At 44.3% G+C, this 25,222-nt stretch overlaps 1 protein-coding gene across 12 annotated transcripts in view; it reads right to left on the reverse strand.

Moving 5' to 3' along the window:
• Positions 1–78: 78 nt before the first annotated feature.
• PPIP5K1 (diphosphoinositol pentakisphosphate kinase 1) overlaps positions 79–25,222 on the reverse strand; it is a 40,045-nt gene continuing 14,901 nt past the window's right edge. For 4 of the 12 annotated variants that reach the window (XM_043490139.1, XM_043490143.1, XM_043490141.1 and 1 more), the window contains exons 21-32: positions 24,825–24,952; positions 24,501–24,615; positions 24,230–24,337; positions 23,496–23,612; positions 23,176–23,340; positions 20,123–20,213; positions 17,122–17,247; positions 16,350–16,412; positions 12,931–13,113; positions 11,337–11,474; positions 4,660–4,773; positions 79–2,086 (exon numbers count right to left, since the gene is read on the reverse strand). In XM_043490139.1, coding sequence (XP_043346074.1) covers positions 1,107–2,086; positions 4,660–4,773; positions 11,337–11,474; positions 12,931–13,113; positions 16,350–16,412; positions 17,122–17,247; positions 20,123–20,213; positions 23,176–23,340; positions 23,496–23,612; positions 24,230–24,337; positions 24,501–24,615; positions 24,825–24,952 — 2,328 coding nt within the window. In that variant the 3' untranslated portion in view covers positions 79–1,106. The remainder of the gene's footprint in view (positions 2,087–4,659; positions 4,774–11,336; positions 11,475–12,930; positions 13,114–16,349; positions 16,413–17,121; positions 17,248–20,122; positions 20,214–23,175; positions 23,341–23,495; positions 23,613–24,229; positions 24,338–24,500; positions 24,616–24,824; positions 24,953–25,222) is intronic. The other 8 variants (XM_043490144.1, XM_043490148.1, XM_043490145.1 and 5 more) reach the window with 8 other exon arrangements.

A 25,222-nucleotide genomic window follows, 5' to 3' on the forward strand; every position in this document is an offset into this window, starting at 1 on the left:
AATTCAGTCAACAGACATGCTTGATCTACATTCATAATCATTCTTGAATTCACAAGGACATCATCACCACCACTATGATTCTTATTATTTCTTATTTATTGAGCACTCATAATGTTCCAGCCCTCCCCTCCAACCTCTCCTACTCATCTCCATTCCCAACCCCAGGTCTTTGGGAAAAGCTTCATAATCACATCTGGCCCTAAAGACATAATAATATAAGGACAAATCTCTTGGGGACCCTGGAGTATTTGGTCTTTGGCCAGTCTGTCCCTGGCGTGACTACAGGAATATATATATATATATAATCTTTGCTCGTGTCTGTACAATATTGATCTCTGCTGATTGCTTAAAATAGAACCTGATTTTTCTCTACTACAACATCTCCTAAGCCATACAGCTTCTCAACAAAAGGAGGCCCAGCTTTACAGATTAGCCAAGAACCCCACAGCATTTTAAGTAGTTTACTCTGAAATTTTCACAGCAATCTAATACCTGTTTTTCCCGAGAGCTACTGCCCAGAGGAACAGGACTAGGGCCGAGAGGGCGGTTGGGGATGATAAGGAAACACCCATAAGCCCAATCTAAAAATTAGTGGTCATGATGGATGTTTGTTGGGGAAAGGAGCTCTCTTTTCCCAGACATTTCAGACAGCCATCCTGGGCCCACCTGAGGATGCTAACAAAGACAAGTGTCCCCCAAGTGCACATATGGTCTAAGGGTACCTTGAAAAGTTGTGAATACTTCCCAGAAAAGTGGAGACCTTGGAGTCCCTTTTGCACCCATAGATGGTGTCTTCAGCAGTTAAGTGGTATTTCCTTTACCAGTCTTGGATTTCCTGGGATGATCAGAGAATGTTAGGTAATGATAGACCCGTCTAACCCTTGAAGGAAATCGTATTCAAGTCTGATGGCTGGGTGAGAAGTCAATGGCTGCTTTGAACATGAAATTGGCTCCTCCCCATGCCCAACCCTGGCACAGATGTGCTTCAATGCCAAAAGGACTGCTTCCTCAGACACCTCTGGTGAGATTCAAGGCCTTAATGCTGGCAGGTGAGTTAGGCAACAGGACAAGTTGCTAGCTCAAATGGCTGGTATGGTGTGACACCACTAATGAGAAAATGATGACTCACACGTTGCTGGTGGAAGGGGGGCGTTCTGGTCAGGGGCTAGAGACTGGCTCTGAGGGTTTGCATTGCTAGGTGGACACTGGACTTGGGGAACATCCTCTCCAGATAGCTGGTCAATCAGCTCAGGGACCACATAGGACTGCTGCTGATTCACCCACTCTGAGACCTCCTGGGCCTGCAGGGCAACCTCCCCAGGGAACTCTAGAGGCGGGTTATCAACCTCAGGTGTGTCCTGAGACAACAAATTGATTGCAGAAGCCCCTTGGGTCAGCCTGCCAATGTCCACAGAGAATTCCTGGCATGATTGGCTGAGCTCCTCAGGGATCTCTTGGGTGGGCTTGCCAGCCTCCCCAAGGACTTCCTGGGCTGGGCCATCAACCCCTATAGGGAACCCATGGACCAGCCTGCCAGTCTCTACAGGGACCCTCTGGCATGGCTGGTTGACCTCCTCAGAGTTCTCCTGGCAAAGTTCGCAAGCTTCTTTGGAGACTTTCTGGTATAGCTGGCTGGCATCCTGGCATGGTTGGCTGATCTGAGGGACCTCCTGGCATGTCTGGTTAACATCGTCGCGGTTCTCCTCGCATAGTTGGCGGATGTCAGAGAGCTGCTGGCACGGCTGGCTGACCTCTTCAGGGATGTCCTGGCATGGTTGGCTGCTGTCAGGGGCCTCCTGACATGGCTGGCTGATTTCCTCAGCTACCTCCTGGCATGGCTGGTTGGTTTCTACAGGTGGTTCCTGTGGGGACTGGTTTTGTTCAAAAGGCTCTTGCTGCCCTTCTAAAGGCGGCTCTTGTGCGCCACTCCCAGGGGCCTCCTGGAGCAGCCTGAGGTCTTGATATCCTTCAGTCATGTGTGAGCTTAAGGAGGGCTGATCACTGAAGCCGAAAGGGCAGTTACCATCCACTGCAGTAGGGGAAGAAGGACCAGCACTGGAAACAGTGCTGGAAGGGCCACTGCTGTCTGCAAAGCAAAGCCAGAGACCAAGTCAGGCAAGCTGGAGGCACAGGCTCTACCGCGTCTGTAGCTCAAGTGCCAGAACAGATGGTCTTTATTACTCATGTCTTGGGGAATGAGGGTCTGAATTCTTCCTAAGTTATGCAGAGACTCCTAAGTTAGCCTAACCCTGGAACTGTTGCTCTGGCCTAATGTGTACTACTGGCGTAACACTAAGATTTCAGAGTGAGTACTGAGGCCCACTTCATCCAGTTCTTTCATAAATGTATGCCCATTCCAACTCCAAATTCCCATGATCCCTCATTCCCACTTCGGAAGCATATGAACACTTCATATCAGTGGTTCATAATTAGGGTTACATACCAAAATTATGGGAAATTTTTAAAAAATACATATTTCCAGGTTCTATCTTCAGAAATCGTAATTCTGTAGTTTTTTTTTTTTTTAATTCTGTAGCTTTAGAGTAAAGGTGGGGGATGTTAAAACACTCTCAGTTAAATCTGACAAACATTTTTGGTTAAGAATTATTTCTTTAAAGCTTATTTTTGGGGCAGCTGTAATCATTGTTTACTACCCAAGGAACAAGTAAGCAGGAAAATGTAGAAAAACTTTGTGAATCAGAGCATTAGGAAGCAAAGTGATTTACTCAAAGATGGAAGACTGCCACAGAACAGCAGTTCTTAATTAACCTTTCTGGAGGTCACTGATACCTTTGAAATTCTAATGAAAGTCACAGACTATGTTCCCAGAAAAATGTGCATGTGGATATCCTCGCTAATGTTTACATATCATTCCTAGAGTTCCTAGACTTTACCCTGAAATCCATCCATAGATCCAGGGTTAGGACCCTCCAAGTTTTGGGACACACAGTGTTCCAGGTTTATGGATATTATATACATATAAAATATAAACATGAATTTCCTAGATTCCGACAGTAGTCAAATGAAAGACTTAAGTCTTTAATTACACTGTGGGACAACTACTACCCCAACCTCTACTTCTTCATTGATCCTTACAGGGAACTAATTTACCTTTCCCTTTGTAAATATTTTATTTATTGACAGTACTGCAGCTTTATATTTAAACCACTCTAATATCAACAATGATAGATTTTGGAAATAAAGGACGCCTGAATATATTGCCATCAGGAGAACTGGGAGAGTTGGTAAGCCTGAGCCTGAAAACTCAATGATTCATTAGTCATTGAGTTTAAGGAATGCCAGCTATCTCTTTTCTGTAAAGGATCATAGGAGGCATGCTTCAAGCAGAAAAAAAAGAGGAATGTGGCTTGGGGTCAACAAGGCCTATTTAGGGCAGATAGACCCCAAAGAAAATGTTTATAAGTGAACTACACATCTGATGCTGAGATTTTTTTAAAAAAGAAGAAAAAAGATGTAAGCTGAGTTCACCCAAGGATGATGAAGTAGTAGCCTTAATATTCAGCTAGTAGTTTGATTCAGACAAATCACAGAATTCAGACAGAAAACAGAAGTTGAAAAAAGGTAAGATTTCTAGGGCACAGAACCTATAAACACTACTGGACAGAGAAAAAGGCTTAATGGCAAGGTGAGTGTAGAATAATTTGAAATTCAGGGGAAGAATTCTTGCTGTCAGGAAGCAAAGTTTCTTCTGCATAAAGGGTGTCAGAAGCATAAAATTCTACAAGTCTACTCCAATGCTAAAATATGAATCTTTGCTCCAGTTCTATCCAAGTAAAATAATAAAAGCCATGTTTGATTTTAGATAGTCCCTGGAGGTCTCTTCCACTGCCAGTGTCTCTGCCCCTAATCCCCCAGAGATCACCACTGGTCTCTCTCCCTACCTACAATTCCCCTAAGAATTCCTTGTGGTTCCACTGTTCACCCTGTTACCAGGGATAAATAGTGATAGGCTGAGATTATAAAGAAGAGATGGGAAAAAGCAACACCTGAACTTGAAATAAGAGACAACTGGAAAGGAGGGACATGTAGAAAGTAGTAGCTGATTCTAGTTCCTTTCTCCCAGCTTTTCTAAATATCCAGGGTCCCTCCCAAGTCACTTTTACTTGAGAAGGCTGTGGACAACCAAATGGGGATCTAAGGGGAACACAGCCTTCATCTTTTCTTCCCCAAAGGACCCCCTCGGCCACTATCATTTAGGAGCCCATCCAATGAGATAAAGAATCCACCTGCAATGCAGGAGACCTGGGTTCAACTCCTGGGTTGGGAAGATCTCCTGGAGAAGGGAAATGACTGCCCACCCCAGTGTTCTTGCCTGGTGAATTCCACAGACAGAGGAGTCTGGCAGGCTACAGTCCGTAGGTTGCAAAGAGTCAGACACAACTGAGCAACTAGCACTTTCACTTTCTTCCCAGTAAGACAGAGGAGATGTGGAGGACAGAGGCGATGGACGAGAGAGAGGAAACAGATGTGCCCTTCATCTTGGAAGCAGCGAGTGTGACTGCCTTCCTGCCTGGTTACTCCTGGTCTTTCAGCCCTCATCTCTGTTTCCCTCCTGGGATGAGTCTCTCATTCACCAATCCCTCCACTCCCCCCATTCCCTCTCGGCCTTGCCTACGCAGTTCCAAGAGAATTACTTACACCAAGGGGGCTTTTCAGAGCGCTGCTGGAGTTGTAGGGTAGGTGAATGAAGAGTGCGAGGTGGAGAAAACGGGCTGTCAGAGGCTTGGTTGCTGTGCATAGAGTCAAAGAGGGCTGGGCAGGTGAGGGAGAGAGAGGGAAGGGAAAAGAAAAGCCCATGAAGAAGAATTCAACAGCCACAGGTTCTAAATATAAGTCAAGTCTGACTTACACTCCCTCAGGCTGAAAAGTAGCATGTCCTAGGGACCCTTCACACAAACCATTTTTAATATTTTAAACTACGTTATGAATATTTTCAAACATATTTTTTAAAAATACTTGAAAGACTAGTACAGTCAATACCTATATATTCATCTTCTTTATTTAACATGTTAACATTTCGCCATATTTGTTTCATCTATTTCTTCATGCTAAAGTTTTTTAAAATAAATGACAAACGTTTTGAAACATTTCACCTCTAATACTTCAGTATTCATTTCTAAAGTACAAGACATTTTTTCTATATAGCCATACATCAGATAAACTTAAAAATACCCTAATATCATCTAAATACCCAATCCATATTCAAATTTCCCCCAATTATTCCCAAAATGTCTTTCATAGTAAGATCCAAACATGGATCATGCATTCCATTTTATTATGTCTTCAAAGTCTCTTTTAATCTAGAATACAGCTTCCCCCTATTTATTTTTTTCATAGTGACTTTTTTTTTTTTCATAGTGACTTTTTGAAAAGAACAGGCCAGCTATCTCATAGAATGCCATATTCCACTCTCCGGATTTGTCTGATTGCCTCCTCATAGAATCATTTAACTTGTTTCACTATCCCTATAAACTGGAAGTCAGGTATAAAAGGCTTGATTCAATGATTCAAGTGTTTTTCTTTTCTGTAGTATAAAAATGAATGCTTACACTTAAATGTTTTTTTAGGTTTTGATAATTTTTTAAAAAATTGAAGCATAGTTCACTTCTAATGTTGTAAACAACAAAGGTATACAGCAAAGTGATTCAGTTATCAAAATATAAATATATATTCTTTTTCAGATTCATTTCCACTTTGGAAGTGGATATTTGTACTTCCACTGTGGATGTACTGTAATTCAATAGTATAAGATATTGAATATAATTCCCTGTGCTATACAGTAGGTCCCTGTTGGTTATCTACTTCATATATTGTAGTGTGTATATGTTAATACCAAATTTCTAATTTATCCCTCTTCCCCCTTTCCCCTCTGGTAACCATAAATTTATTTTCTACATCTATGAGTCTATTCCTGTTTATAAGTAAGTTCATCTGTATAATACTTTAGATTCCACATATAAGTGATATCATATGATATTTATCTTTGACTTATTTCACTTAGTATGATAATCTCTAGATCCATCCATGTTGCTGTAAATGGCATTATTTATCCTTTTTTATGGCTGAGTAATATTCATATATTCTTCATCCATTTATCTGATGAACAATTAGTTGCTTCCATATCTTGGCTACTGCAAATAGTGCTGCTATGAATCCTGGGGTGCATGTATCTTTTCGAATTATGGTTTTCTCTGGATATATGCCCCAAAGTGGGATTTCTGGATCATATGGTAATTTTATTCCTAGCTTCTGAAGGAGCCTCCATACTGTGTTCCACAGTGGCTGCACCAATTTGCATTCCTACCAACAGTCAAGGAGGGCTCCCTTTTCTCCACACTCTCCCCAGCATTTATTATTTGTAGACTTTGAAGATTGGCACTCTGACATTGCAGGCAGATTCTTTACCTTCTGAGCCACCAGGGAAGCCCCTTGGCAAGAATACTTAAAGAATATTCTTGAATATGTCCATCATATTGGAGGCACATAAAGTCTCATTATCCCACTAAGTTAACGACTAAGTTGACGTGCGCGCATGTTCAGTCGTGTCCAACTGTTTGCAAGCCCATGGACTGTAGCCTGTCAGGCTCCTCTGTCCATGGAATTTTCCAGGCAAGAATACTGGAGTGGGTTGCCATTTCCTACTCCAGGGGATCTCCCCGACCCAGGGGTCAAAACAGCGTCTCCTGTATCTCCTAAAATCGGTAGGCGAGGCTAAGTTTACTAATGAGGTTCAAGTAGGGCTCACAAGATCTCACCATTTAAAAGGTTTCCCCTTCTGATTATAGATGATCCTTTGGCACTGTGGAACCTGATCAACATTTCTTTGTGTTAGTATCCACTGATGATCCTTAATTATTTTATTAGGAGTGTCAAGCAGTGGTTTTCTAATTCTATTAAGTCTTCTATATTTATTAGCTGGCATATTTTCTGTAAAGAAGAACTTTCTCTCTTCAACTGGGGCCATTTGATTACATTAAAACTGCAGTTCTTACTGAACAGGTAGGATAAGGGTTTATTTCCCTTTAATTAGTTTTCAGAAGAAAGAGTTGGTAAAAAGTATCACCAATAGTGGCAGATGATTATTATTTTTGTTCTCTTTCTTGTAAGATTCATTATGAGCTTGTGGATGTTCATATGTTTAGTGCACTTTAATCGATTATGGTAAATTATTCTTTTTAATGCTAAAATAATCCAGTTCTGGTCAGTGCGAGCCTCTTCAGGCTTGAGTGCTTCCTTGTTTTTGTTACAGCGCGCCTCAGGATCACCCTGAGCTTTCCGTGCCCTAGATAATGCATCCTCAATAAAACTGGTTCTTGGTGAAAGTGAAAAAACTTAAGATCTTTCACTGGTTTGTGGTCCCTCAAATGGTGACATCACATTAACAGATATAAACTACTGTAGTATTAAAATTTCATGTGGTAGAGAGTGATTGGAGGGAAACAGTCTAAAAATACTCTATAGGATAGGATGTGATAAAAAAAAAAAAAAGAAAAGGTTAAAAAACATGGACCTAGACCAAGAATACAACCATGGAATCCTGGTTGCTTGACGATATGTGGAAACCAAAATCTAGGTGCTAAGGGAGCTCACTTATACTGTTTGTAATGCATTAAGTTACAAAATGCATTAAAAAATAGAATTTATATTGATATTATTGATTCAAATTTATTATTACAATACTTTAAAAAGTAAGTATTTAAAATATTTAAAAATATTTTTGAATTTTTACTTGTATCTTATTTTTGAAAATTCTTATATGTGTGTGTGTGCATATGACATGTACGTTACAAAATAGTATCAACCTCACTATTAACAAACCATTGAATGAGGATTATAATTATTTTATAATCCTCATTTTTTTCCACTAAAGGATTTATAGTCAAAGCACAGTACTTCAAACTTATTTGAAAAATTATTTTCCCTATGTGATTATATTACTATTTTGATATACAGTTAGGGTAATTTCTTTCCTTTTTTTCTTTTTCGATTTTAGGATTTGCTTCTTTTGATTTAGTCTTACGTTCTGAAAAACATTTACAGGTTCACAAGTCAAAGATTTATAAACAGGCATACTCAGAGGAAGTTGCTTTTTCTTCATGCCGTCAGCTCCACTTCTGTTGCTCTCCAGCGGTAAACATTTTTGTTAGTTTCTGGTATTTACTTTTAGAATTTCTTTTTGCAAATATGTATATTTTCCCTGTATTTCCCCTCCTTATAAAATAGGTAATGTACTATCAACACTCTCCTACACCTTTTTTGTTTAAGTTAACAATATATCCTGGAGATTACTTCATATCAAGACACATATACCACCCCCCTTCACAAACAACAGACCTTCCTCACTAGTTTTAACAGAGGCACAGCACTCATTTGAGTGGACATGCCACTGTTGATTCAACCACTCTTGTACTGAAGAACCTTTGGGTTGTTTCCAAAAATAATAATAAACAGCATACAATAACTGTTTACAAAACCAATACTCTGTACAAAATCAATAACTCTGTACAAATGTTATTTCAACTTTGAGAACAATACCTTCAGAATAAATTACTAAAATTGTATTATTAGAAAAGGAAGTAACTGTATCTGTAATTCTCTGAGACATTACAAAATCTACCTTCATAGGGGTTGCACCATTTTGCACCACCATCTACCTTCATAGCGTTTGCACCATACGTTCCACCAACAATGTATGGAACTGCCTCTCTTGCAACAGACTTGTCAAGAGAATGTGTTATCAAACTTTTGGATTTTTTTTTTCCAAATTAATAGGTGAGATATGATATCTCAGTGTAGTTTTAATTTGCACATTTCTTATGATCAAGGTTAAGCATCATTTCATAAATGTAATGGCCACTGCATTTCATTCTTTGTAAACTATTCTTTTAAAAAATCACACTCTTGGTCTTTTCCTTCTGACATGTAAGAGTTCTCTGTATTTTAGGATGATTAAGCCTAAATGTGATATAAAAAATGCAGGAAAAAAATCTTCTTTGCTTATGATGCTGCTACTGGTTTGCAATATTTTTAAAAAATGTTTATATGACTTAAACATCATAAGTTTATATGACTTATCAATCTTTTCCTATTGTTTCCAAAATTTGAGTTTGAGTCACAATTAGGCTTTCCTCATTTTCCAGTGATAAAGGAATCTACCACCATGACCCTTGCTTACTTTTAGTACTTTATTTTTATTATTATTATTGAAGTGAAGGCCACATAACACAAAGGTAACATCTTAAAGTATATAATTCTGTGGCCTTTAGCACATCCACAATGTGCAATTGCTACCTATATCTGGTTCCAAACATTTTCATCACAGCCCCCTACCCCCAAAGAAGAAAACCCATATCTATTAAGAAGTCACTCTCCATTCTACCCTACCTTCAATCCCTGGAAACCACCAATTTGCTCTCTGTCTCTGTTCTGGATCTTTCATATAAATGGAATCATACAATATGTGACTTTTTCTGGTTTCTTTCACTTGTCATGTTTTTGAGGTTCATCCATATGGCAACATGTATCAGTACTTCACTCCTTCTCATAGTTCTTATGGTACTATGAGATTATATGCGTATACCACGTTTTGTTTATCCATTCACGTACACTTCAGTCGTTTCCACCTTTTGACTATTATGAATAGTGTCACCATAAACTTTTGTGTGTAAATGTTTGTCACAGTACCTGTTTTCAGTTCTTTTGAATGTGGGAGGGGAACTTCTGAGTCAAACAGTAATACTATATTTAGGTTTTTGAGGAACTGTGAAACTGTTTTCCACAGAGGCTGCACCCTTTTACATTTCCACCAGCAGTGTACAAAAATTCTAATTTGTTCATGCCATTACCAACACTTATTTTCTGCTTGCTTTTACTCTATTTCTCTCCTTTTTACAATTATAGCGATCCTAGTGGGTGTGACTTTGATCTGTATATCCCTAATGATTACTGAGGGTGAGCAGTATTTCATGTGTTTCTTGGCTATCTATATATTTTCTCTGAAGAAGTGTCTACTCAACTCCTTTGCTCACTTTTAAGTTGGGTTGTTTGTCTTTTTAATTAACTAATTTTTGGCTGGGTTGGGTCTTTGTTGCTGCACAGGCTTTCCTCTAGTTGCAGTGATTGGGGGCTACCCTCCATCGAGGTATGCAGGCTTCTCATTGTGGTGACTTCTCTGGTTGTGGAGCATGGGCTCTAGAGCATGGGTTCAGCAGCTATGGTGCATAGGCTTTATTGCTCCACGGCACATGGAATCTTCCCAGACCAAGGATTGAACCTGTGTCCCTACTTTGGCAGGCAGATTTTTATCTACTGTGCCACCAGGGAAGTCTCTGCTTGTCTTTTTGTTGTTGAAGTGTTATATTCTGGATCTTTATCAGATATATGATTTGCAAATATTTTCCCCTTTTCTATAGGCTGTCTTTTCACTTCCTTTTTTTTTTCCTCCATTTTTATTTACTTATTATTTTTGGCTGTGGTGGGTCTTCATTGCTACATGCAAGCTTTCTCTAGTTGCTGTGAGCAGGGGTTATACTCTAGTTGCAGTGCACGGGCTTCCCATTGCAGTGGCTTCTCTTGCTGTAGAGCACGGGCTCTAGAGTGTGTGGGCTCAGTAGTTGTGGCCCATGGATTTAGCTGCCCCATGACATGTGGGATTTTCCCAGACCAAGGATTGAACCTGTGTCCCCTGCATTGGCAGGAGGATTCTTAACCACTGAACCACCAGAGAAGTTTGCATGGTTTAATTTTTACTTGCAGTCTGATCCCTATGGAGTTTATCCTGGTATATAACATGAAGTATGGATTCAGTTTTAAATTTTGTCAAATGACTATTCAATTGTCCCAACTCCATTCCTTAAATTCTATCTTTCCCCTAGTATTTTGAAATGCTAACTTCAACTATCTCTGTATTTACTATTTTGTTCGCTTGGTCTCTATCCATTCATGTACCAATACTACACTGTTTTCACTATAGATGTTTTATAAAATGTTTTAAAATCTGGTAGGGCCAACATGCCTTCATTGCTCTTCTTTTCAAGATTTCCTGGGCTATTCTTATTTGTTTGTTTTATGAGCACCTCAAAGTCAGTTTGTCTGACTTTAGAAAAACAGTAGTATTTTTACTGAGATCACATTAAATTTATAAATTAACTTTGGAAGGAGTGACAGTTCTATGCTTTTGAGTTGACCTATGCAGTTAAACATTTTTTCAAGTCTACTTTTTCGGAGTGCCTATCTTTTTAACTTACCACTCAAGCTCTGGGGAGCATGGGAGTGGGGGCAGAGATAGTGGTTCAAGATAAGAGGATTCGCTGTACCTGCAGACGCCTGTGCTTGGGCCTCAGTGTGGCGCTGGCAGACTCTACTCAAGAATTCACTCACTTGACGCAAGGAAAGGGCATTATGCAGTGTTTCCAGGGGGTAAATAGTAGGCACCATGGAGCACCCTTCAAATCCTGTTAGAAAAGAGATGGGCAAAGTCAGTGTTATTCCTGCTGGATATACTCCAACTGGCCAAGGAAGCAGGGAGAGTCTCTGAGAACCATCAGGAGTGTCTGTGGCTTTTGGAGTGTGGGCTATCCAAGATTCTCGGGAGAGGGAACTCCAGATCCCCTACAGGAGTCTATCTCTGTCACCTCCAGATTTCCTAAAAATTTCCCAACTCTGGGTGAGTGAAATCACCTCTCACCCTACCTATGGAAAGCCTGCAATGTCCCATGGAAAAATCAACACAATCCCAATAAGGTAAGCACCCATACTCTTCTTATACTTTCAGGGGCAGAGGGGGGATGTGGATGGGGAATAGAACAAAGGTCCAGAGGGAAGGGGTGCAACTGTAGGTCTAAATGAGAGGTAGGGAGTCATGGAGCTGGGAAGAAACAGCAGATTCCAGGGATCACATACTAGAGAACCAGATTAAGGAGGAGGGTTCGGGATCTGAGAAGGGGTTCATGCACATTTAGGATGTGGGTAGAAAGGCTAGGATATTTGGAAGCTGGAGGGCATGCAATACATGTGAAGCTCAGCTCAGGAAAACACATGCATGAACAGGTTGGGGGATGGAAGTTCTTTCTTGGTTATTTCCATCACATCAAAGCTTCTTTCCTCTGCTCTCACTGCAGACCCCAGACTTGCTAGGATTTCTCTATTCCTTCAGGAAAATGAGGCAAACCCCCGAGAAAAAAGAATAAATACTGATTCTCTGCTCTGAACCCCACAATTCCAATGTAGATCTACATTGTAGGGTTAAGGATAAACCGACTCTAATCTCAGGGCCTGTTGATGGGAAAACAGGTCCCGTTAGAGAATCAAGAAGCATACATCTCAACCACTTTTTCAGTCCCTCATCTTTCCTATGCTTCCTTTATAGCTCTTTAGAGGGACTAAGGGTAGGCAGGACAGCAACATTTATGCAAGACATAGCCTAGAGTCTGACAATGATTAAAACCTACATAACTCAAAAGGATTATACCTGACCATCTTCTAACCTTTGGCCCTTGGTCGCTTCAAGGATGCAACTGAGACCTCTGTGCCTCCGTTAATGGCAGGAGGGCAGGAGAGGTACAGTCCCCAGCTGCTCAGGGCGGCTAGAGAAACATCTGGATTTGAAGATGGTGGTCACAGAGATAAGAATAGATTCCAGGGCAAGAGACTGCTGCTGTACCGAATAGCACCGGGAATAGGTAACATTAGGAGGCAGTGAGGAAGGAGAGTGGGAAGAGGATGAGCAGCCAGCACTACAGCCACCAGGCAGCCTGGCCCCAGTCCCATCCAAGCAACTAAATGCAAGTCACATAACCTCAGGGCAGAGAGGAGAAAGGAGCAGGTGGGCGCTCCTGCCAGAAGTGCAAGAAGCAAAGCGGTCAGTCCCAGCCAGCGCAGTGGCAGCAGCCCGCTTGGTGGCAGGGGTACCGTAGAGGCACTCGGGGTCATCCTGGCCTGAGCGCAGCCAGTTCCGGAAGAGGCGCAGGTGGTAGGAGCACTGGTGCAGGTGATGCGCCAGCGTGGCATCCAAGGACACTGGCCGGCCCCCTGTGCAGTCAGAGGAAAAACTGCGCAGCAACCGGACCACAGGGTGCTGGTCATCCAGCAGCTCTGGAGGGGTTGGGGGACCACGGCAGGAAGCACGGAGATAAAGAGAGAGAAGAGGGAGAGACAGTGAGGGGGGGCGCTGGATGACAGAAGCATTCCTGGGAGGCGGGGCCATTCAGCTCCAAGGTGAGCTAAGAGGGAAGCAGAGACATCAGAGCCATGGTCAGAGCCACGGGGCAGCCCTCGCAGCGGGGAAGAGTACTGGCATCATGCTAAGTCTGAAAGAGGTGAGTCTAAAAGAACGGGCAAGTGAGACCCCATTGGGCAGCAGCCCCGCCCCCGCTTCTCGTTGTGCAGAATTCAGTCAGTGCTTACAGACTGCAGTCACATCTTTCTGGACCGGGTGAGCTGGCCATTCTGTAGCTGGGAACTCCAGTGTACCTGATCGTTCTTGGACAAACCCTAGTTAGGGCTTGCTTCTCAGATGAATGTATTTACAAGGTTGAGATAGAGATGAAAAGATTCAAAGTCACTCGGAAAAGAGGGTCAAGAATGGTATAGGTGATCGAGATAAAGCCTGAAGCTAAAAGCCTCCTAAAGACTCAGACCGGGTCGTCTGGACCAGACTCTAAGCCAGCCACAGACAAGGCTGGTGTTAGGCAGCTGACATAGATGAGCAGGAAACCAGGTGACCTTCAAAAAGCATGTAAAAAATGGAATCAATATGTAAAAATGCCGATACTGATTAATCATCCTTCACTCTTGTTCAAATACACAGCCTTTAAAAAGGTACAGGGTCTTATAAACTGATGATAGGATCTAGAGAAAGCAGGATCAAGGGAGCTGAGGACAACTGCTCAAAACTCCCAGACCAGGGGTGGGTTCCACAGGGTGACCTATGTGACTATGGTTCCCAAAGACTCTAGTTCGGATGTCAAGAGATTTCTGTATATCCACAGTCACACAACTGTGTGGGTCCCTAGAAGAGAATGAGCTGAGCAGATGTGGTGGGCACACTGACGCTCTGGATGAGGGAGAGCCACCGTCTCTTTCCCACTATATTAGTTCACCTTGGTAAGTTCAGCGTGCAGTTTAGTAAGGGGCCATATTTCCATACTTGAGGCAGGCAGAGGATGTGATGGCAGCTTACCAGGAATACAGGCAGGAATGGGCGGAGGGATGTTCTCCCAACAAAGCAAGGAAGTAGCATTGCCTGGCCTCCTTCTCAAAGCCAGGTCCAGTTTCTCCAGCTGCTATTTCAAAGCCACGCGTCATGGCAAAGAGATGGTGATGATGGACAGTAGGTTGGCACACTGTTGTGAACTAAGCTGCTGCAAGCAATTGCGGACAGAGCATCTGCTCTGTAATTGCTGGGTCGGTCCAGTGACATTTGGCCATGGGGTAGAGCCCTCATATTGTCTTGAGGGCCAAATTAAATCTGGATAATCTCCAGCAAGAGACATAAGAACTTCAAGTCTATTTCTCCTAGATCCCAGATTCTGGTTTCTCAGACACTTTAGCCTTCAAGCTCAAGTTCAAGAACAAAGGCCAGCACAGCCCTGAGGATGCATGCAGGGTATTGGAGGGGATCTTGAAATTACTCTCCTGCACGGTAATTGTCCAGGTCTTTCTTCCTCTCCTCCTTTTGGTAGAATTAATTCTTCTTTTCTTCAATTGGTAAAGCTGCTAACCAAGGCTTCAGGAAACCAGAGATATATACAGAGGCTTAAGGATCTATTTGGGGAATTTGGATCTTTTCTCACAAATTACTTAGGAGAGTTGTGATTTAGCTCTGAGGTCAGGGGCCCAAGTTCCTAGTACTATCTTCTGTACCCCCTCTAAGTAACAAGCCTCCAAGTCCAAATCCAAGGCTATAGTTTGGGGGTTGGTGCATGAGGTTATACTCTGGAGATGACTGTGGCATGAAGGCCAGAAGAGCTTGAGGCTAACCACAGAGTCAGGCCACTCGGAATGGGAAGATCCTGTCATAGGCATGAATGGGAGCAGGGGATGGGGGTGGGGTGTAAACTGAAGATGTATAGACTAGTCAGATTAGGGAGACCCCAGCAGTGCTGAGTGGAGAGGTATGGCTTGAACTGGCTGAAATCCAGCAGCTGCCACTGGCTAAGGAGCAGGTGATCAGTACCTGGAGTTTCTTCCAGCCAGGAGGCCAGGCTAATTTCACCTCCCTCAGAGAGTCTTAGCTCTTGAACAGAAGAAAATCATATCAAACAAAATTGGATTTACCTGAAGACAAGATACAATGCAGAGAGAAACTAAGGATACAAAGGATAAAACAAAGGGGAAGTCCTGGGCTCCTCACCATACCCTACAAACCAGACCACAGCCCTTCAGTCTGGGGTTCACACAGATCTCTAAACTCTCCCACCTTAGAGTGGGCAGACACTGTTCTTCGGTATTCTTGAAATATGATTTATTCCTAAGCTCCCCCAGAGCCCCCAGTAGACATCTCTACTCTTTACCTCCCCTTCTCTGAGGCCACAGTGCTACAGAGAGGCTGGGGCTACATGGAAACCACATGTAAACTCTCACGGCACAATTCTTTTTCCTGAACCTACTACCTCCTACTCCTCTCTCTCTCTTTTATCCCAAATCAATCTGGGCTCCTGTTTTGTAGGCCCAAGCCCTAGGTTAGTAGTAACATAAAGCAGATGTCAGGAGCACAAGAGCCACAAAAAATACATACAATGGTGGGAGACAGGAATATAGAGATGGAACACGATATGCTCAAGACTAATGCCCTTTATGGGTAGGCTTGGGAACTGGGAACCGCAGCACTGTTCCACAAGCAAATTAGTCGTCCACTCCAACAAAAGAACTGGTGAAAAAAATAGGAAAGTCAAAATTATATAAGCTGAGGAGTTGGGGAAAAAAAGAGAAAAGAAATGGGGATGATACAGGAAATACTACTCTCTTCCTAAGAAGGGAAACCATTATCATGTTTGTAGGAAGCCTGGCAGTCATGTGATGGGAAAGGAAGAGGTGTAACTCATGTTTTGGTGACAATGCTGAAAAAAGTGACACAATGGTGATAAAGGTGACCACAGAAGTAAGACCTTGAGTTGCCCCAGGGATCGGGCAGCCAGGCTGTGGCTGAGACTAAGGTCTGTCACAACAAGGGATGTACCCCAGAAGGGACAATTAGTGAGTGGTTCATTCACAGACAGCAGGGTGTCAACACAGTGGAGGGAGAGGAAAGTCAGTGTCAGAACTCAGAGGTTAAGTGTCTGGCAGTGACATGGTGAGGAGGAATGACGTTGAGTCAGAAGCAAACGTACCGTTAGTCGGATGCTTTGCAAACGACACAGAAAATCGTTTTACGGCCGGGACAAACAAGAGCTCTGGGGAGAAAAGACATCACGGGGATTATACCCACCGCGGTCCCCGCCCTCTGCTCTGGAATTTGTTCACAACATACTCTGTTCTTTACTGTTAGTAACAATCTGCTCCCACCCCCACCCTGTAGGTCCCTGTCTACTGTATTTCAATCTTTTCCTTTGGATAATCTCCTCTCAGGAACCCGTGTGTCATCTCTACCACAATAAGGCCCCACAAACAGCCCTAAACTCACCACCACATCCTCTTTTTGGTCATTCAGAAATAAAAACCTTTGTAGAAACTCTCATCCCTTCCCCCAATCTCTTCCCAGATTGTTTTTCCTGCCTTGGCTGAACAACTTCCCCATCCCTGACCTCCTAGATTTTCAAGGTACCACTGCATTCTTCCTGACCATGGGTCGCCCTTTTTGGTCCTTACCCCTACAGGCCAGAATCCAGGAAAGAATACAAAGGTGGAGTAAACTGATGCGGCAGGGCTGTATGTGGGAGATTATGAAGGGATAAGCATAAATAAGTAGTATTCGTATGGCGAGAGGGAATGCAAATGGAGGGGTGGTGGGGGTCCTGGTTCTTTCTCCCCTCAATAACTGAGGCAGGAAACTTGTCATAAGGCCAGCGTCAGTACTATTTAAGCATGAATTGTCCTTGAGCTGTGTCTTTGCTGGCGGACGCGTGAAGAAACGTGTTGCCCCCCCAAAACCCACCCACATACCATCTCGGTGCTTCAGACTGGCGGGTGGTAGCTTTTTGCCTTGGCTGCGGGCGTAGTCCTGGAGATTCGGGGCACTGGAGGAGCCCCCCAGCACTGTGGTGCTGAACAGCCCCGTGCACTGTGAGCCTGCAAGGCCGGGAGTGCATTAGTAGCCACGCAAAGCTGCAATTACCACACAGAAGTACACACAACTTCACGTGACAACATCAGGTCACACACACACATAATCATTCAGAGCCACCGCCCAGCGGCCACCTCGCATAACCACAGACAGCTATCACTACTGTCCACAGCCACGCTGGGCAAGCCGAGTGAGGAGTCTCCCGAAAGTCTGCTTGGCGGATACAAGAGGCCACTACGAATACAGGGTTAGTCATATTAGGGGAACAAAGCTACTCAGGGATAAACTGTGCTCTCTAGGTGGCTCCCAGGAATGTTCACAGAACAGGTGGATTCCTCTTGCTCTCCCTAGACATAATTCAGTGCTCCTTATGCTCGAAATAGGGTTAGAAGAACCCAGAGATTGAGTCCCTTACATGTGTGAAAGGAAAGAGCTTTGATTGGAACTAGAGACTAAGTTTTGAGCAGTCAACTCAAATACCAAGTTCTCATAAGTTCCAATTCCTCCTAAGTTTTTCATCCAACATCCCCTCCTTTCTGTTCTCCTTTAGCCTTTTTACCTTTCCCAAGAAAGTATGAGACTCACTAAATTTTTAAAGCTGGCATGGATTTAAAGATTGTCCAGTTCAACCTCTTGATTTTAGAGATGAGGAAACTGAGGTTCAAAAAGGATGTCATTTGCTCAAGGTCATACAGTTTGTTCAGAGCTAAGCTGGACTAGAATCTGGGTCTCCTAGCTCTTAGGATCGATCAACTGTGCTGTTAGAAAGGAAATCATGATTTTTCATTGGAAAGAAACAGAGCATTGTTTCTGAAGTGAAAATAGACACGGATTGAAAGGCATGTGAGGGCCCAGGTGATTTATGTAGAACACGCCTACTAACTGCTGAGCACCCTACTCAGGAAAACCTGATGAGCAGAAAAACAGCACAAATCTCATGTTTTTTTTCTGCTCTTGAAAGTTTGTTGTCTTGTAAGTCCTATGCTCAATGCCAGATGCTCACAATGTAAGTTCAAAGAAAGCAAATAGAGCTCTTGCCAATAAGAGGAGTAAATAAAACTTGAAAAATCCCTGAAGCAAGTACATCAAGTGAGTCATGTCTCAAATATCTCATCAAGAGGAGGGTTGGGCCCCTCCATGGTCCCCTCTCCTACCTACTACAGCCCACATAGAGACAATGGGCAGGAGGAAACAAGATAAACATTGCAGTTTGTGGGATCTTCTCCTCCACGTCTAGATCCATCTTAGCCAAGACCCCGGGTTTGGTGTGGGAACTTGACATTCATACGGGAAATGGACAGAGGGAGAGGAGGTCAGTTTCCTTTAAGCCCACAGAGAAGGGACTTGCTTTCGGGGCCTCAACACTTCAGGGTCATCACAGATATCAACAAGTTCTGATGGCTGATAACTTCTACCCTGGAACCGAGCACCATTTCTCTATATGTCATTTTCTCCTACAATTCATGTGCAAACCACCTCTAGGACAGAGCTCAAGAGAGAGACAAGGACTGCTAAATATGTCTGCTTTTCTTCAGAGAAGCTGAAACTGGCTGGCTCTGTCCCAGACCACCCCCAGGCTTTGTTCTACATTCACTTCCTCCACTAGGGGATTTTTCTGGTGTAGTCCTGCCAGTGCCGTACTGTTCAGCGTTGGATCATCTCAGGGGGTAGTCTTTACCTTACCACCACCATCTGTCCACCAGACTCAGATCTCTGCCTTCTTCTTGACAGCACTGCCCCTTAACTGGGCCAGACATACCCATCCTCTTTCCCAGCCTACCTGAAACCCAGTTTTTTATGGGACTTCTGGGAGAAAGAATTCCATAGCATAGATCTAGACACTTGTCACTTATTTTTCATGCACCAAATCATCTACCTCTTTCTAGGGCTCCAGAAGACAACCTACTCCCATACAATTAGCCTGGAAAGTTCCCCCCAAACCTTTCTTCTCTTTGCTGGTCCAAATGCTGGCCATTTGGGGGCCAGGAAATTGAGTGCCAAGGAGAAAAGTAACAGATAATGAAAGGAGCATAATGGGACAAGAGAGAAAAAAACAGAGTCTAGACCCCACAACATGTGTCTAACTGCCAGGTCTGGGTACTGGCTCACAGGCACTGTCCAAAGATAGCCCCTCCCAAGGACCACTCCCCACTCCCAAAGAATACAATACCCTCTTAGGCTTGGTCCTTCCTGTAGTCTGTGTTCTTAGGAAAGGTTGAATGATGTTCTCCACCCCTCTCCAGGAATCAAAAAAATCAAGAGACATTCCCTCAAAGTCCTGAGAGAAGCCTCTGCCACTACATCAGTCTCAGATTTGTCCCTCAATTTTCAGGAAGGAAGGAAAAAAAATTACAGGATTAGGAGAGGATGAAGGGGAGGGCGTGGAGGTAGGAGGGGCCAGAGCAGGGATGTAATAAACACAGGTCTCAAAGGAAGACGTGGCACAAGTTTTCCAAATGAGGAACATGACCCCTGTTGAGGTGGGGGATGGGGGAGGGGGTTCACAAGTACATCTGTTTACAGCTTTGTCTCTGATGACTCTGAACAGCCACCATCTCTATGGACCCTTAATGTCTGGGCTAGACTGAAGGGACAGATAAGGAATAAGAAGTGAAGCCAGAAAAATGCCCTCAGTCAAAGAAATGGGGGTTGGTGTAAAAAACCAAAACACAAACACCATCCTAGAATGGAGACAATCATCTGGGGTCAAAGTTCATATCTGAATATGGTTTCTCCCACTACATCCTCCCCAGCCCCATCCAACAACTCCACCAACTAGATGACCCCAACTCCCATGACTACGGTTTCCCACAACAAAACTCTAAAGAACAGACAGACACCCCTTCCCAATAACAGGTCAGAGATGCTGGAAAGCCATACCTAGGCCGCTCTGCTTCATCTCTGTCGGTGGCCGTGAAGATGAAAAGAGTCGGTACCCACCAGGCCTCGAGGAGGAAGTCTCAGAAAGCACCTGGGGAAAGAGGACTCTGTATGACCACTGAGACACTTCAGTGGAGCAGTCTAAAACTCAGGTCCTGAATTCCTGCCCCTATGAAACCAAGCAATGTCATAAAGTTTAAGAGCCAGAGTACTTTTATGGAGAAGAAGAATACAAAGTCTAAGAATGCATTTTACAGAGGAAACTGCCCAGGGAACCCTTCTATACTAGAAAGTACTTCTGTTTCCAAGATGCCTGTCCCTGCAGCCCTCCAATCCCAAATCTGAGAAATCATTAGTCAACCATTCTCAGTTCTCAGCAGAGCACAGTTCTTCATCTTTATATCCCTACGCAGAACTCAGAAAGCCAATCACAATAGCTCAGCCACAGTAAGTAGTAAAGCCCAGCCATGCCCACTTCTTTCCATGGGACAGTTGTGGTTACAGCAACCATATTTAGTTTCTTTCTTTAAAAAAAAAAAAAAATTACTTATTTGGCTTCACTGGGTCTTAGCTGCATCATGCTAGGTCTTCAATCTTCATTGTAGCATGTGGGATCTACTTCTGTGACCAGGGATTGAACTCCAGCCCCCTGCACTGGGAGCATGGAGTCTTAGCCACTGGACCTTCAGAAGTCCCCATACTTAGTTTCTTATCTGAATCAGAAGCCCTCCCCTCCACTCCTAGAGACATGAAATGAATTTCCAAAAAGCCTGCAAGGGCTCAGTTACACAACCCCCAACACACACCCTCCTCAGCAGTGTTCTGAGTCCCTAAGTCCCAGAAGGCAAAGACAAAGGCAATCAAGGAAGACGAGATACACAGGGACACCTGTGTGCAGGAGGCCAGGCGCACGGTGGACACAGCCCGGGACTGTAGGCTGATGGTGGGGGAAGGCCAGGGGAGGTCCCCTGACCTCTGGTGGTGCCCTCCCCTCAAGGGGATCAGGTCCAGGCTCGCTGTGCACTGAATGCTCATGACCTGCAATCAGGCCGGGTGGAAAACCGGTCACGGCTCCTTACACCCCAGGCTCTCCAAAGCCCTAATGCCCACTGGGCAGAGGCCGTTGTAGAGCCGGAGAGGATGATCACCTAGGGCACGGCTGCTATGAAGGTCACAGGTTTTTAATTCTAAACCAGTCCAAACACATAAGAGAAGAAGGAATGGTAAGAAGGGTCGTAGTTGATAAGAGTAAGACTACTGATGCCTATACTTGTAAAACAAGGAGAGGAACTATTAATATGAAAAGGCTGCATGAACAAACAGCAGAGAGAAGATTTTCTTGCAAAGCTGAGGAGAGTATCTTGGGCAACCATCAGCCTGCAGAGCCATGGTACAAGCAGTACCAGTAACTCAGAGATAGAAATCTGATGACAACAGGGAGCTTCCTGTAAGCCTGAAAGAAAGAAATCAATTTCATCAAGTTGGGAAGATAATACACTGGGAGCTCTGCTTTGCCTATGTCTCTTGGCTGCTTAAATCGGAAGAAAAGGGGGGTCCAAAAAAAAAAAAAGAAAAGGGGGGTCCAGCACAACAGTGCCAGAGAGGCTGACACGAATGGAGAAGACACTGGATATGGAGGAGAAGTCTATTACTGGACAACTACATGTCATTCTGTCCATATGGTCTACCCACATGAGTCAGCAGGGTTCTAACGTACTGTGGATACGAAGTTAACTTATATCTCAAGGAGTGAATGACACATACCCCAGCTAAAGAAACTGAGTATTCATGACGTCAAGTCCACCTTAATCAGGAAGAAAAAGACGAGTCTAGAACAGAGGCTGAAGACTGTCTGCTCCAAAATCTGAACCATGAACCTTTGGCTGAACCTCCGTAAGCTAATCATAGATTCTTCTGACATACTTCAAATTGGAAAGGCCCGTTCCTCTAAGACAGAGAACTGGTACCAAACCAAGTGAACAGATTCATCTGTCAAAGCAGGATCCACACCAGTCATGGTCCTGAGACAGGGCTGAATCATGGGGTCAAAGAGTGTCAATGAGCCAAAGAAGGAAAGGATCTCTCCAGGAAGAAAAGACCAGAACTTTGGTGTTTACCCCAGGATAAAATGTAAGATTTACAAAAATCCTTTCTTACTAATAAAAAAATTAAAAAAAAAAAAAAAGAAAAACAACAACAACAAAAATCTATGGCTGATTCATATCAATGTATGACAAAACCCACTGAAATGTTGTGAAGTAATTAGCCTCCAACTAATAAAAAAATTAAAAAAAAAAGAAAAAAAAAAAATCCTTTCTTCTAGGCTAGAACCAGGGCTAGACACAAACTCCAAGCACAGCAGAACACAGGCCCAGGTTGATAAACCTCATCCAAACAAAGGGGAGACAGACAGACCTCCAGACCTGATTTCCTTTCTGGAATGAGAGTATAGATAACTCTAAAGGGGTTAAATGAAAGGGCCATTTTTAGTAAAGTGATATTTACTACTATCAGAGCCATAATATTTACCCAAGACAACAAGAAGATGGAGAGGGCTTGGCCTTTAATCAACTGTATTGTCTTCATTGCCAACTGTTTACTGAGCATCTATATGATGAGTATTACTTGTATTTATATATTACAGATGAAAAAAATTGAGGCTTGGAGAAGCTGCCTGTCCAAGGTCACACAGCATCTATCAAACAAGATTTTAGCCCAGAGTTCATGCTGTTTCTATTACATTCTCTTCATTTTCTTTTAAAGAACTGCCTTTTCAAATGCATCCAGAGGCCTCCTCCTCAATCTCATCTCTTGAAGTCCTTGTCTCTCAGATGGCCCTCACCAGCATCTCTTTAACTTTAGAAGGAGCCTCCAGCTTAAAGGAGCTTTATGGGGAGACCAGCTGTGAAAGTGACATTATGGGTTACATATACATCAGGGGCAGGAGGACTCTGCTTAAGGTCCCAAGAATTCCACTGAAGGGATTCAGAGATTCACAGATATTGTCCTACAAGCATTTCTACCACTTCCTTCTCCCAGGCCCCTCCCATTACCTCCATGGAGCCGGCTTTGCGGTTACGAATGAGGGGTGATTTCTTTGGGAGGCCAGGGCCCTCAGAGGGCAGGGGCGAGGTCTGCAATGCTCGGTCTGGCTCATCTGATGCCTTCGCGGGGCACAGGTCCTCCACGCTGCCTTGGTCTGCTTTCCTCTCCTCATTCTACCCAACAGCAGGCACAGAAGGGAGAGGTGTTAATGGCCTCCAGCCTCCTACTCCAGTCTCTCCAATCCTTTCAATTTCCCTGTACTGTTTCCGAGTTTTCCTCCACTTGGCTCCTAAATCCTCCTGTCCCAAATCCCAGTGCTCTGACCCACCTCAGAAGAGGCTGGACGGAATCCACAGCCAGTGGGGGCACTGCCTTCTTCCTCAACGCCTTTCACTCCAGGGCTGAAGTGCAACTCCACGTGGAACCGCTCCTCCGACAAGGGATCCTACGGGGCATCACCAGAGGAAGGGGAAGTTGGCGAAGCTGAGTGTGGTGGTGGAAGCCCAGGTAGGGACAACGGAGGAACTCAAGAGGTCACAGCCTTGCAGGGAGGGCTGAGGTTTCAGTGTCTCACCCTCATCTACAGTAACAGCTCCCCACAGTCTAGTCTCATGGGATCCTCATGCCATCACCTCCGCGTGACTTTCCAACTTCCAGTTTGACAATGGAAGTAGAATGGGGAATCTCCCCCAACCATCTCCTGCAGGAATTCAGCTTTGCGACAGGACACACAGCAGCACATTTAAAGGTATCTTTGGGGAGCCAGATGAAGAAAGTATATGTGTGACAGTGTTTGAGAGGAGAAACATTATTTTTCTCACTATAACACTGTTCAAATTCCATGCCCTCCCTAATGTCAGAGCTCTGTTCTCTGGTATCTCTCTGACTCAACATCAACCCAGAACATGTCTTTCACTCCAGGGGGAACCTCCTGGACACACTCTGCGTGCTGCACTTAGATACTGGATTCCACAGATTCTAAGGATGAGAAAGTTTTTCCCTAAAAGGAGATGGAGGAGAAAGAAGGGGCCCTCTCCTCATCCTGCCAGGTTAGCTCCTCACCCGGGTGTTGTCCTCATAGAGCATGATGACAATCTGCGTCATGTAGTTGAGCTCTGGGATGGCACTGAGATAAGCCAAAGCTCGCTGCCACTGTGTATCCTTGGTTTCCTGCCAAACGCGAGAAGAGGCGGGCCAGGGCCCAAGGACGAGGGCGTCAGCGAATGGGCGGGGAGACAGGAGGAAGCTTGCAGTGAAAAAAAGAGTGAGGAGGAGAGTAAAAGAACCCTGGGACAGGAAGCTCATAGGTTGAGGGAAGAAGGAAGATCCTTACATCCAGAAGTCCCCCATAGCGGAAGACACTGAGTAGGGAGTGCACGTGGCTTTCGCTGGTGAAGTATAGACGTGTTCGAACATGGCGGCCTGGAGAGAGCACCCCTCGGGAGTACCTGAGACAACAGCCGGGTCACTCGCGCTGTCAGCCCATTGTCTTCCCGGCCCGCCACAAACTCCCTCCTCCCGCCTCAAAGCCTCCCTCCTTTCCATCCCAGAACCCCCTTCCATTCTTGGTTCCCCAAGGGGTCCCGGCCTGGGTTCCCCCAGAGCTCCCTGACACTCCCCCTCCCTCCATCCAGCACTCCGCCCAGCCCTCCCTCACAGGGGATGCAGCTTGTTGACAGACTCATCCTCGTGGGTTCTCTGTAGGTCAAGTAGTATCTTCCGCAACAGTGGGAGACAGAAGCCCACGGCAATTTCCAGTTTCTCCTCCCGACTGATGCCGTATTCCTAGGGGCCACAAGCCAGGAATAAGCACCTCAACAAATCTCTTTTTCCTCTCGCCTCATACTCCCAGGCCCAAGGTCATGCTTGTCTTTACCTCAGGTCTCGGGCTTCTTCCCAGTTCACTGCATTCCTCCTCCCTAGGTTTCTCCCCAGTTAGCCTCTTCGGCTTCCTCAGAGCCACGATTATGGCAACTCAACTAATTCCTTCTCTAGCTTCCTCCCCCTGGTTCCCACACCATGCTTCCTTTCTGCCTCTTCTCTCCTTCCTGCCCC

The sequence above is a fragment of the Cervus canadensis genome, chromosome 17 (assembly GCF_019320065.1).
Source record: "Cervus canadensis isolate Bull #8, Minnesota chromosome 17, ASM1932006v1, whole genome shotgun sequence".
In the NCBI taxonomy this organism is placed as follows: Eukaryota; Metazoa; Chordata; class Mammalia; order Artiodactyla; family Cervidae; genus Cervus; species Cervus canadensis.